The 14,411-nt window shown below is 42.5% G+C and overlaps 1 protein-coding gene across 2 annotated transcripts in view; it reads left to right on the forward strand.

Moving 5' to 3' along the window:
• Positions 1-978: 978 nt before the first annotated feature.
• LOC136572679 (cytochrome P450 3A29-like) overlaps positions 979-14,411 on the forward strand; it is a 119,369-nt gene continuing 105,936 nt past the window's right edge. Inside the window, exons 1-7 of one of the 2 annotated variants that reach the window (XM_066573493.1) lie at positions 979-1,144; positions 2,757-2,850; positions 6,827-6,879; positions 7,533-7,632; positions 7,722-7,835; positions 8,439-8,527; positions 10,339-10,487. In XM_066573493.1, coding sequence (XP_066429590.1) covers positions 1,074-1,144; positions 2,757-2,850; positions 6,827-6,879; positions 7,533-7,632; positions 7,722-7,835; positions 8,439-8,527; positions 10,339-10,487 — 670 coding nt within the window. In that variant the 5' untranslated portion in view covers positions 979-1,073. The remainder of the gene's footprint in view (positions 1,145-2,756; positions 2,851-6,826; positions 6,880-7,532; positions 7,633-7,721; positions 7,836-8,438; positions 8,528-10,338; positions 10,488-14,411) is intronic. The other variant, XM_066573492.1, reaches the window with a different exon arrangement.

A 14,411-nucleotide genomic window follows, 5' to 3' on the forward strand; every position in this document is an offset into this window, starting at 1 on the left:
TAGGCACTGTTACTAATGGTGACACCCTGGTTCACATAATTATTTTTGGAAGCACTACTTGGGAACACAATCATTTTCTAGGGACTAAAGGGGGCATTATTACCTTGTGAGGGGCACAACACGACAGATAATTACTGTATGGGTGCACAAAGGGAACACTATTACTGGGGTTGGCACTGAGAAGATCATATTACTCTATTAGTTGCAAAGGTTGGCACTATTACTGTTTAAGTTTCAAAAGATGGCGCTTTACTGGTTTGGTACATTGTTACCATCTGGTGCATGATACGGGGCAATATCTGGCAACATTAATTTTAGCGGGACTATTTATCTGGCACTATTGTTTTTATGGTTGGTGTATGTGTGGAACCACAGCAGATAAAGTAATAAAGGCAGGCGGGGAAGCAACAAACACAGAATTTGAGGTAGCGGCAGAAATGAGTTGCTGGAAAAGCAAAGGAGACAAAGGTATCTGTGTTGCAAACTTTGCTGACATAAGTCATGGCTGGAAGAAGTCAACATGGTGGTTTGGGATTGATAGAAAAGGCTGCAAAAGTGATTGACTCCATTCAGAGAGGATATCACCTGTGTTTCACAGGATTTTACTGTACTGTAATCGCTGGTACGGTCTCCAGAGCTTCTGTGTGGATCTGGTATTTTCCACTATTTGGTCAACGTATGGGGGTAATATTGCTCTTTGCATAACCTCTATGATTAAGATGTGCCTCTACAACTATAAATGTGTATTACCTGGGTAATGAGCCCACTTAGGATGTTTTGCCTACTTGTGTTGGACCCCCAGCTATGTCTCCCTATTGCCATACACTAGGCATAATACAGTATATTGGTTTTGCCTGGTGTGTTCCCTTCCTGCATGAATACGTAAAATAAATGGCAAGATACGCTCTGAGTTCTGTTATTTGATCCCTCCTCCAGATCAGCGTCACTACAGGGTGGAGTGCGGTATATTACAGTAGCTCAAGTGCTCAGAGCCAAAAGTGTAGGAAGACCATCAAGAAGAAGGGACAGAACTAGTAAACACAAGAGAGGGCAACATCTCAGGAGGATCAAGCATGAACATCATCCCAGATTTCTCTAAGGAATCATGGATCCTGCTCCTCGTTCTGCTGGCACTTCTCACTTAGTAAGATTTCTATCATTCTCTCTTCTTATAAAGTGTTTTGTCTTTGTTCCTTCAGACAGATAATAAGGGTCTTGATCCTCATCCATGACTGTGATACAAGTAAACGCACAGCACTGCCCCCACCTACTCCTGCAGCTGAGACCCCTGAGATCGGAAGTAGTGTACTAAACCTAAACATGTACTATGTTACAAAGTTACTGCATATCTTGTGTGCTGCTAAATAATCATCATAATCATCTACTACCCTTAATAACATATATATATATATATATATATATATATATATATATATATATATATATATATATAAAAGAATGTACAACAGGGAAATCATTACTACCAGCACGATGCTTTAACCAAGACCTTAAAGGAGTTGTACCAGAATTACTAGTTATTCCCTATCAGCGCCTGCCGCAGGTCTTTTCTAGTCACTCGAGGGATTTTGACTACCAGCCTCTTCAGAAATATGTTGTCAGCCACTAATAGCTTCCTCTTTCTTCCACGTCCAGCAGTGTAACCAGTGTTCCTGTAACTGTGAAGTATGCAGACAGGCACGCACGGAATCCTCCCAGTGCCTGCGACCCTGCACACCTGTCAGAAGTTGTGTTTTCTGTATGCAGATGTGCCGCCGGCACACATGCGCAGTACAGAGGACGCCGTCGCCTAGACGATGATGCGGATCCGTGACACTTCTGCAATGAACATTGCAGAAGTGCCACGGCAGGGACGGCTTCCATTAACTTCAATGAAAGCCATCCCTGCGTATCCGCTCTACAAATAGAGCATGCTGCGATTTTATTTCGGCACGAAGCATCTGCAAATAAAATCTGCTGGTGTGTGTAGAGAGAGGAATCTCCACACACATCAATGAGCACATTGAGCAGCGGATCAGAATTGACAGCGCAATTTAAAGGGTTAATAGCTCCGATCAGTCACACAACTGATTGCAGCTATTGCCAGCGGGTGTCAGCTGTAATAAACAGCCGGCGCCCAGACTGTATGAAGAGAGGTTGCCCCGCGATGCAATAGAATAGAAGGCTGCACAGGGAAACATGGGCTACAAAACATTGCAAATCGTGGCGATCCTTAGCATGCTGCGATTTTTTTTTCTCGCACTATAGCAGCCTACAAAACATCGCTAATATGAAGGGACCCATTGGAAAGGATGGGCTTCACATACATGCAATATGTAGCATTGTCGCATTGCGAGAAAATCGCGCAATTTTGTCACCCGTGTGAAAGCGGCCTCATAGCAAGAAATGCCACGTCCTTCCTTATTTTTTTTTTTTTTTACTGCAATGAGGATTTCAAATCTGTATGTAGAAAATTCTGCACTTTATGAACTTTCATTGAAAATAATGAGGATTCCATCGCTGATTTGGTCGTGTAATCCGCGTACACATTGCTCAGTGTGAAGGAGGCCAAAGATTTGTGAATATTCAATTTGTCACCCATATAATATCAGAAATGATTGTACAAATGTTTAGATGCGGACTGCTTGGATTGGATACTGGGGGCAGCATTTCCTTTATCACATTAATCAGGCTACCATTAATATGTAACAAAGTTCCTTGTGTTGGTGTCACAATAATAAAAACACATTTTTTTGCAGTTACGGGATCTGGCCATATGGAGTATTCAAAAAATATGGAATACCCGGTCCTAAGCCCCTCCCATTTATTGGAACTTTTCTGGGAAACAAAGACGTAAGTAAAAAGACGCATCATCTGATTAAATCCATGTTTTATTTTAATTACCATTTATATGAACTCATGTTTTCTTAATTATAAATATACAATTCATGAATCCCTTGGGGACAGGATTACTTTAAACTATATTTGTACTTTCTAAAAATGTTTCACTTTTTTAAGTACAATTACACTTTAAGTGTTAAAGGGAGTCTGTCAGCCTGAACATGTTATCCAAACTGCAGGCAGCATGTTATACAGCAAGAGGAGCTGAGCAGATTGATATATACCATATTTTTCGCTCTACAAGACACATTTTTCCCCCAAAGGGGTGGGGAAGGGGGGGAGTCAGTGCGTCTTTTAAAGCGAACTTGCCAAATGCATGTCCGGCCGGGCCCGCTCCATAACAGAGGAGAAGAGCAGTTCTCTCATTCTTCTCTGCACTGCCACCCGTATGTACCACTGATTGGTGGTAAGTGCCAGCGGGAACTGCTGCTGCTCCCCCGCCTCCACCAATCAGCTTACTCCCTTCCTCCTGCCATGCCACGAGTGCCGCTGTTATAGAGCTCCGCTGCTCTTACTGTGGAAGACAAAGGAAAGGAGTTATAGTGCCCCTCCGTCACCTGTACTATCCCTTGCACTGTCACCTAAAGTCCCTGTGTGAGCTCTAAATATTTTTTCCTATTTTCCTCCTCTAAATCTAGGTGCGTCTTATTATCTTAGAGAGCGAAAAATACGGCAGCTTTATGGGAAAAGATTCAGTATAACTTGTATTATAATCATTTATATCTCTGCTCATTCTGAGCTGAACAGCCCAACGGGCGGTCCTATCAGTGATTGACAGTTACCTGTGTACAAACATTTTTTTGGGGGGGGAACTGAAGTGCCCACTAGGGTTAAATTGAAACCAGTCCCACCACAGCCTTTGCCATAGCCTTAAACCCAGAGTTTTTTAACTGGACCCAACTCTGGGTTTAAGGCTATGGCAAAGGCTGTGGTGGGATTAGCTATCTATGTATAACTGTATATATGGGGCGGCTGTCAATTACAGCCGAAAAACGGGGCGAAATAAAACCATTGATTTCAATGGTTTTGTTTCACTAGCGAGATCCATTCATTAATTGCAGTTCACAATTACTGTACATTACGCTACAGGATTATCCTACAATACTTCTGTGTCTACTAGAACTTGTCCTGCATAAACACAGCTGTAAACTCCACGGAGCCGACATTACTACAGGATAGCTGCACCCTGGAGCTTTGTGTTCTATGCTTGATCGGTATCTATATTAAGGATCAGAGGTTTATTATTATTATTGGTTGAGAAAGAGTTTTGCTGACAAGCCTTATTTACCCAGAACAAATATGCTGGATGACTAACAACTTCAACCTCCAACTTCTCTGACATTGTGGATGACGAATCTACTTGCACCATAGGCAGCACGATTAATGTTGCAATTTGTCCAAATTCATGAAAACAATATAACGGTCCTGAGCTGCACACAGATACAACTGCTTAGTAGAGAAGCCAATCTGGCACTATACATTCTGCTGTAAATCAGCCCTCCCTGTGGACCCAGTTTATGTACCACACCATACCCAGTCCGTAATTGAAAGCCATAAATTATAATCCTGATTAGCCCTTTAACCAGGCTACATTCAGTAATCAGTTGTAATGCAGAAGTTGCTGGAAATACAGTAGATTGTAAAATACAGTATCATGAATAATTAACCCAAAACACAACAGCTACACCCAGTAGTAAGAAGCCTAATCATAGAAGCAGAACAGTCTACAAGTATTTCTAAAGGCCCTTCACTGTATAGACATTTTTGTATTAGAGATGAGCGAGCATACTCGCTAAGTCGATCGAGTATTGTCCTTAGCGAGTACCTGACCGTGAGCAGGGGGGAGAGAGGGAGAGAGATCTCCCCTCCGTCCCCCCGCTCTCCCCCGCCACTCTCCGCCCCCTGCCGGCAGCCGAATCTTCCCATAAAAGTCAGAAGATAGTTCGTACAGTACTATTGAGAGTGGGGTTGGTGAAGCACACTGCCAGTGTGCATTTGGAACCACCCACTCTGACTTTTAGTGTATAGATTAGTGAGCAAAATTTCAAAAATCCACCAGAAATAGCTAACTCGGGGAGAGTTCTGATTCCTATTTTTCCCTGAATTACTGTGTCTGTATGCCCACTGATAGCAAGAGCGCCTTAAAGGGGTTGTCCCGCGCCGAAACGGGTTGTTTTTTTTTTTTAACCCCCCCCCGTTCGGCGCGAGACAACCCCGATGCAGGGGTTAAAAAAACAACCCGCAAAGCGCTTACCTGAATCCCGGCGGTCCGGCGTCTTCATACTCACCTGCTGAAGATGGCCGCCGGGATCCTCTGTCTCCATGGACCGCAGGGCTTCTGTGCGGTCCATTGCCGATTCCAGCCTCCTGATTGGCTGGAATCGGCACGTGACGGGGCGGAGCTACACGGAGCTACACGGAGCCCCATTCAGAAAAGAAGAAGACCCGGACTGCGCAAGCGCGGCTAATTTGGCCATCGGAGGGCGAAAATTAGTCGGCACCATGGAGACGAGGACGCCAGCAACGGAGCAGGTAAGTATAAAACTTTTTTTAACTTCTGTATGGCTCATAATTAATGCACAATGTACATTACAAAGTGCATTATTATGGCCATACAGAAGTGTATAGACCCACTTGCTGCCGCGGGACAACCCCTTTAATAGAGTAAATGACCCTCCAGGAGAGCCCTTCTTGAATAGTTGGCACTATTGATACCTGAAGAAAGTTCTAATGTTGTTCACCTGATATCCGTAACTAAATGTACTAAATGGACACTTATCTAATTCGGAGCATCAGGTTGGTTAAATAAAGAAGTCCCAGCGTTGTCCTAGCTGCTGCCTGAGTATTTGCAATTATCTACTCAAAGCTACTGACTCCTAGATAGCACCCCTGCTGTTCCCATGAGAATATAAACCTAAAGTAGGCTGAACCGGAGATTGCTGTCGGCAAAGGATGCTTCTATTAAAGTGCTTCAAGCTCTCCCTAAGACTCACTTAGCTAAGCAAAAGTGCAATCAGCCTGCCTATTAGTCAAGGATAGAAAGATACTAAACCACAAATGATGCAGGAAAGCCTGTAGCCCTGATGGTGGGATCCTTAGGCCCCCTGTCCACGGCTGTGACCGAATATCAGTAGCGATATTCCACCGCGGGGGCGTAGGGGGAAGAGCTGTCAGGTTTCTGCAGTGAGCCTGTCTGACAGATAGGCTCATCGTGGAGAATTGCAGCATGCCGCAATTTAAATCCCGCGAGCGGAGAATCGCTATGGTTCTCCGCTTGTGAACGCCGGGGCTACGCTTTCCATAGTAAGTCTATGGAAAGCGTTCACTGCGGTACCCGCGGCCGGATTATCGTCGCAGATAACACAATGAACTATTGCCCGTGGACAGGCAGCCTTAGAGCAAAAAGTTTTAAGATTCAGAAGCAGCCATGTTAAAAGCAGATAGCAGCAGCAATTCTGAGTCCTAGAGATTCACTGTATATCAGACAGAAGGGTATATGCCATCAGCTGCAATCAGCAAATAGAGATATACAGTAATTAATAGGACTATTAGTATTATTCTATAAATGGTCTTTCCTATCATGTTTTTCTGCGTTGTGAGAGTAAAGATTACATGTTTTATCCACCTGCAATAGCAGTTCTTGACTGGTAGACGGTAGTGATTCTAGGAGCCAAACATTGGTTAAACCGGAAGTGCCGGATCCGTCACATGCCGGATTCAAACAGCGCCGGAAACCATTGACTATAACAGGTTCCACCTGGTTGCCATTATTTTCCTGGATGAACTAGTCCTGTGACGGAAGGTCAGAACAGAACGGATGTCAGCGATCCAGTCACTGACCTAAACTATACAGCTAATATTGTCCTTAGTTCACATATTATCACTCATTTTATTTTTCATTTGTAAAACAATTTTTATTTATTTTCAGGGGATTTTTGAATTTGACATGAAATGTTTCAAAAAATATGGAAAAATATGGGGGTGAGTACAAAAATATAATGTGTTACTATGAAACTGTGTTTGGTTCATTCACAGGTGCAGTGTACTTCCCCATATCTCAGAATATCCTGTGCTAAACTGTATACCAGTGGCTGTAAACCAGCAGACTGTACACAGAAATCCAAGGTTACCAGCAAAACACACAATATTAATATTCGCAACACCTAATTATAAGACTTCCTTTCTCATAGTAAGCCATACAAGTAGGATAACGGCAGGTCAATATCTTCTGAAAAACAATCAACCCCTAAACTAGTGTACCAAACAGTTTAGGGGTTTTCACTGCAAAATTTGCAGTGTTTTTTTTTCTGCACGGGTCTATGGGACTTGTAATGTTAAAATCGCGATATACAATGTTGTATGTCACTTATCTCCTCTAGTGAATAGTTTTACGCAATCACTATTTTAACATTACAAGTCCCATAGACCCCTGCAGAGAAAAAACGCTGCGAATTTCGCAGTGAAAAAAAACTGTAGTGGGTAGTCACCTTTAGGCAGAATGTAAAAACACTATGGGGCTGTCACTAAGAGGCTAATAAGTAAAATTATTTCGCATTTTTGTCCTGTTTCACGTGGATCGGCCCTCTAGTTTTGGCCATCACAATATGTCTGAACAGCTCTATTTTCGGTACCAGGTTCTACGATGGGAGACAGCCAGTACTTGCTGTTATGGACCCAGCAATCATTAAGTCCATTCTCGTTAAGGAATGCTACACAATATTCACAAACAGAAGGGTAAGTCTGACAACCAAATCCAGTTACTTGCTTTTGGCAAATTCTGGCAAATGTTCTAAAATCTACATTAATTGTTTACTTTGTTTTAGGATTTTCGTCTTAGTGGACCTCTAAAATCTGCACTGTCTATTGCTGCTGATGAACAATGGAAGAGGATACGAACAGTGTTATCACCAACATTCACCAGTGGTAAACTTAAGCAGGTAAATGATATAGATGTATCAGGTATTCTTGTATCTTGATGCCACCGGAAGCTAGGGACTGACTTGGGTTAGCAGGAGTTAACACCCCCTGTCAAGCCCCTAGCTTCCGATTGGCAGGCAGTATTGTGCAGATCCTCAGCTGCATAGACTCTGTGATTGCCCAGCTGGGTGTCCACAATCTTGGGAAACACCTGAAGCATTGAATCCGGTGAGGTCTGGACAGTGCCAATCAGACCCCATTCATTATAGTGGGGTCTGGATAACTTCGCGGATGTTGTCCTGAATTTTATGTAGCATATTATGCTGTTTCTGCTCCGGAGGCTTCTAATATAGCTTCCAGTGCAGATGTGAACATAGTCATACTTCCCATCCACTCAGGTTGTAACAAATCTGTCTGTCATAAATTTGTGGAAGTTCCAATTTGAAGAAATATCTTGTACAAAAACACCAGTGATACCTGAATCCAACTATCTACTCCCACCCTATCTATACATATCACATATACAACAAGAGTAGGAATATAAGTGTTCTTGCTGTTGTTGACACATGTAACCTGATATATTTCTGCAAAAGAAGCCTAATAATCTCTTGTCGTTCATACAGATGTTTCCGATAATAAAACAGTACGGAGACCTTTTAGTGAAGAATATTCAGAAGAGGGTTGATAACAAAGAATTTATACATATGAAGAAGTAAGTACATAACTTTATTACAGTTTATATACACTAGAGCACAGCTGTTATCAGGTCTTCAGGACCGCTTCCTGTACATGAGGGCACGGGGAAGGAGATCCCTCTCAGCCTAGCTGACTAGCCAGAAGGATCTGCCACATATATTAATTGGGGCTCCTTAGGCTAGAATTACACGGTATTATCGTATCTTGACACCACCGGAAGCTAGGGGTTTGACAGGGGGAAATCCCCTCTCACACCCCCAGCTCCCGAAAGGGTCAAGGCTGGAAGGTCCTAGCAGCACAGTGTGAATTGCTTTGTGCCTGCCTTGCAGCCTTAGGATGAGGGGTACTTTTTTTGTTAGCCTCACATTACGAGCTCAACTCAACTACGAGTAACTCAACTTCTAACTAAAAATGCAGTTTTGGATTTTTTGTGGCTGTCTTTTTGCGGATCTCATTAGCTTGAAGATTGCAGCACTTTACTTGAGAACCAATGGGTGAAAGCATGAAAGGAAAGGGATACATGAGGTCCAGGATTTGTATTGGAATTTCAAAAATAGAATATTTTACAATAACAAACCTCAACGCCTCCCAAACATTTTTTTACGAATGTAGCGACACAAAATTAGTAATTTTCTTTATTTCCATAGTAAGACAGGAATAGTGATGTTTTGACTTTTTTTTTTTTTTTTTAAATAAATGTTTTACCTTTTTTTAAACTTTTTATTTTTGTCCCAGTAGGGAACTTGATTTTCATTACATTTGATCATTTCTATAATACACTGCAAAGTGTCAGTATTTCAGTGTATTATATTGGACTAAGAGAGACAGCCTCTGGTTGAGTCTCACAGGCCACCGTAGACGGCAGACCCAGAGGCTATCTTCTAGGCTCTGAGTGCTATAGTAACTCATGGGCACCCTGTGATCACAACTTGGTAATAGGTGACAGGGAGCCCCTTCCTCTTCTGCTATCCTTTAACATGCCATGTTCGCATTGCCTGCGGCATGAAAAGGGTTGAAAAGCTGGGATCTAAGGTTCCTTCACTCTCAGCCATTAGAGCTGAAACCTAACAGCTTTGACAGACAAGTGACTGTGCAAATACATTCGCCGCAACGGAGCATATTTGTGCATGAGCAAGGTTTTGAAATGGCAATAATCAGGCTAATATGCATGCCAGCGCATAGTAATGTAATTGTGCGCTCTAAATGCCAGTTCACACGTGTGTACATGTTACCTTCTTTCTGTGGAATAGAATGGCTATTTCAGGCCTAATAATGGCCAGCTGCCTTCTTTTCCCTGCGTTGTACATGGGGTCACGCACTTCCCCTTGATTTTTTGAACTTGCCATAGACTTCTAGGCAACTTTCTGCATAACACACAGAAAGATATGGCAAGACCTATCTTTTCTCGCTCGCAGGAATCGCGTGTGAGAAACAGGATCATGTGAATGAACCCATTGAAATCTTTGGGTTTGCTTCATCACGTTTTGCGAATGTGAGTTTCACGCGTGCAAACACATTAGTCTGCTTAAGCCCTCACTATCATCAGACAGCCAAGCCCCTGTATCGGCATGGGACACCCGTGTCGGTATTGTTATGCAGTACAGTAAAAAGGAATATGCATCAGAATTACCGCCGTAAAAAGGTGTATGGGCGATCCCTAAGGAGTTAATAAAGGATTATAGTCCCACAAAACAAAGTTCTTGTCTGTTGTCCTTCCGTACACAAGAGTATCACATTGAGCTACTAGTAGAAGACTCATGTATATAGCACGGTTAGGTCCTGGACTTATGTAGCGCCATCTGTTACATCAGTGTTTTATATTTCCAGTATCTTTGGAAGCTACAGCATGGACATTGTTCTGAGTACATCCTTCAGTGTGAATGTGGATTCATTAAACAATCCCAATGATCCATTTGTGACCAATGGAAGAAAACTTTTGAATTTCAGCTTTTTTAACCCTTTATTCTTAATAACACGTAAGTTAATTACCAATCAATTTTTTAAGAATCTTTCAATGATCAACATTAATAACAGTGCAAACTTGCTAAACAGAACAAATGGGAAAAAGTCGCCTGCAGGCATCAAACACATAGAGGAAAAATGGCATATGAATGTAACCAAATCTGTTTGCGATCTTCTACACCTGCGACCATCTGCACTACTGGAGCATAATCGTGTCTATTCAGGCTTGTATAAAGAGTCTAACATTGACATTGAAGGCAGGAATGCTGCCTTTTAATAGGTGGCGCTGCAGAGGTATTGCTCCATCTCCCTTATTTGCATATTACCCAGAGGAGCATGAATGGCTTTATAAGTCTCCTCATTCACTCACCTTCTGGATGCTCTCCTTAAGGAGAAAATATAGCGTTCCTGACCCACATCAGAGGCCTCTCGCTAGGCAAGCCAGAAACCTACTGCAAACTGAGGTGGGGCAAACATCCCTCGAAACAGCTGTTTGTGTGTGGATTCTGGCTTAACTTTTAATTCTCAGTCATTGTTACAAGGCTTGTATAAAGAGTCTAACATTGACTTGCAGAAATCCTGCCTTCTCATAGGTGGTGCTGCAGAGGTTTTGTTTCATCTCCCTTATTTGCATATTACCAAGAGTAGCATGAATAGCCTTATAAGTCTCCTCACTCATTCACCTTCTCCTGGACACGGGCAGATTTGCATTGCGGAGTCCATGGTGGGCCTTCGCCTCAGGACCCTGTAGCAAATACCACCCTATAGCATGCTATGGCAAATCGCGATTTCATCTCTACGAGAGGAAATCAATTGTGTTTAAGAAGAAATCGCAGCATGCTATGATTCTGTACGAGCTACGCACAGACGGTTTCCATTCAAGTCAATGGAAGTCATCTGTCCTGCGGCACTTCCGCAGTGAGCACTGCGGAAGTATCGCCGTAGTCCGCGTCGTAGCCCACTGCTGGCACCTACTACGCATGCACGATGGAGTGCTGGCCAGCACATCCGCAGCGCAGGAAGAAGCCACCGGACAGGTACGCAGGGGTCACCGGCCTGGCACCAAGGCAAACTCTGCTGCAGGAATCCCACATGTGGGGTCCGACCTGCCCGTGTGTAGGAGGCCTAAGGAGGAAAGATAGCATTACTATTCCCTAGAGGAGATAAGTGACATAATACATTGTATATCGACTTGGTTACACTCACATACCATTTTCCCTCTATGTGTCTGATGACGGAAAAAGACTTTTTAGGGGGTATTTGATAATATATTTGTATATGGTTTGTGACAGCAGAGACGTTTTAATATTATTCAATTTTATAGTGAATTAATAAATAATCATTAAAAGTAACAATTAATTTTATGACTAGCCTGTTTGGTACATGTTAAACGAAGAGTAAGGATTTTCAAGTACCAGATCTGAAATTTTGATTTCCTGGCACCTATATTGATATACACTGTCTGCTACCATTATATAGTAGCTGATATCAACAGACATGGTCCCATAATACACATTGTCAAAAAAAATCAAGCACGTAGAAGTAGTTGTCAGAGTCAAACCAAACTTTCTATGTGTGATTGTAATGTTGATGTAAGTAAGTTATTACAATATTAGAGCAAAAGGATAATTTGTTGTGGAAAATCGACCACTTGAAGGGAGGCTCTAGTACCCTGTTGGTCCGCCTCTAACTTGGATACAAGATGTGATACGAGCGGGCATGGAGACAAACAGGTTCCATATGGTATCCTGCAGCATATCAGTCCACATTTGCTGTAAATGAGCCTCTGGATTGTGCAAACTCATAGGCTGTTGAAGTTGGCAGCTGAGAGGGTCCCATATATGTTCTACTAGCTGATATACCCGGCTTCGCCCGAGTTAATTTGGTACTGGTGTTTATCTGGTGGTCACTCGGAAATCTTATGAAGTCATGGTAACTTTAGATATACCGGAAAAACATATGTTCACCATTTTACATAGTTCTCTGCGTTACCCAGGAAACACCACGGGAGGTAACCATGCGACGTTTCCTTCATATAAAATGACATCAGGAAGTGAGAGAATTAGATTCCATATGTAAAATGTGGACGCTAATTCTTTTGCGCTTAGAATTGAACAATCGAGGTGGGACCCATTAGCTTTTCCTATATATGACATAATCAATGCTCGTGCCAAATTTCACGTTTCTATGATACCGGAAAGTGAGAAAATTACATTCCGTACATAAATTTTGGACGCTAATTCTTGCGCATAGAATTGAATAATGGAGTTGAGACCCATTAGCTTTTCCTATTTATGACACAATCAATGCTCGCACCAAATTTCACGTTTCTATGACACCGGAAAGTGAGAAAATTAGATTCCGTACGTAAAATTTAGATGCTAATTCTGTTGCGCATAGAATTGAATAATGGAGTTGGGACCCATTAGCTTTTCCTATTTATGACATAATCAATGCTCGTGCCAAATTTCCTGTTTCTATGACACCGGAAAGTGCAAAAATTACATTCCGCATGTAAAATTTGAACGCCAATTCTTTTGCGCTAGAATTAAATAATGGAGATGGGACCCATTCGCTTTTCCTATTTATGACATAATCAATGCTCGTGCCAAATTTCACATTTCTATGACACCAGAAAGTGAGAAAATTACATTCCGTACGTAAAATTTGGACGCTAATTCTTTTGTGCATAGAATTGAACAATCGAGTTGGGACCCATTATCTTTTCCTATTTATGACATAATCAATGCTCGTGCCAAATTTCACGTTTTTATGACACCGAAAAGTGAGAAAAATACATTCCGCACATAAAATTTAGACGCTAATTCTTTTGCGCATAGAATTGAATAATCGAGTTGGGACCCATTAACTTTTCCTATTTATGACATAATCAATGCTCGTGCCAAATTTCACGTTTCTATGACATTGAGAAGTGAGAGATTTAGATTATGTACGTTAAATTTTGACGCCAATTCTTTTGCGCTAGAATTGAATAATCGAGTTGGGACCCAATTACTTTTCCTATTTTGGAGATAATCTATGCTTCTGCCAAATTTCATGTTTCTACGACATCGGGAAGTTGGAGAACTTTTGGCGAGTCAGTCAGTGAGTGAGTGAGTCAGGGCTTTCGGCTTTATATATATAGATAAGCGAACATACTCGTCCGAGCTTGATGCTCGTTCGAGTATTAGCGCGTTCGAGATGCTCGTTACTCGAGGCGAGTACCACGCGATGTTCGAGTTACTTTCACTTTCATCTCTGAGACATTAGCACGCTTTTCTGGCCAATAGAAAGACAGGGAAGGCATTACAACTTCCCCATGTGACGTTCCAGCCCTATACCACCCCCCTGCAGTGAGTGGCTGGGGAGATCAGGTGTCACCTGAGTATTTAAATCTGCCCCTCCCGCGGCTCGCCACAGATGCATTCTGACATAGATCAGAGAAAGTGCTGCTGATGCTGGAGCTGCTATAGGGAGAGCGTTAGGAGTTATTTTAGGCTTGAAGAACCCCAACGGTCCTTTTTAGGGCCACATCTGACCGTGTGCAGTAGTGTGGAGGCTGCTTTTAGCAGTGTTGCACTTTTTTTTTTTTTCGGGCGTGCAGAGCATTGCGTCCTCAGTCTGCAGTCATTGTACATAGTATAGGGCCAGTACTGGTGAGGCAGGGACAGTGGGAAAGGTGAAAGAGATATACTGTCTATATGGGCAGTGGGCTTTTTCAACCAAATTTGGGAAAAAAACTATATTTGGGCTGCCTGTGACCGTCCTCAGTGTACTGAGTGTCTGCTGGGGGTAGTAGTCCTAATTAATACGTAGCTAAGCGTTACAGCAGGCTTGCGCAAAAGTGTTTCCTGGCTCTGCGGTGCCCGTTACATCACCGCCGTCATCCTGTCCACATTGAAACAGTATACATATATACGCTGCCTACAGTATATGTC

This window comes from Eleutherodactylus coqui, chromosome 7 (genome assembly GCF_035609145.1).
Source record: "Eleutherodactylus coqui strain aEleCoq1 chromosome 7, aEleCoq1.hap1, whole genome shotgun sequence".
NCBI classification, from domain to species: Eukaryota; Metazoa; Chordata; class Amphibia; order Anura; family Eleutherodactylidae; genus Eleutherodactylus; species Eleutherodactylus coqui.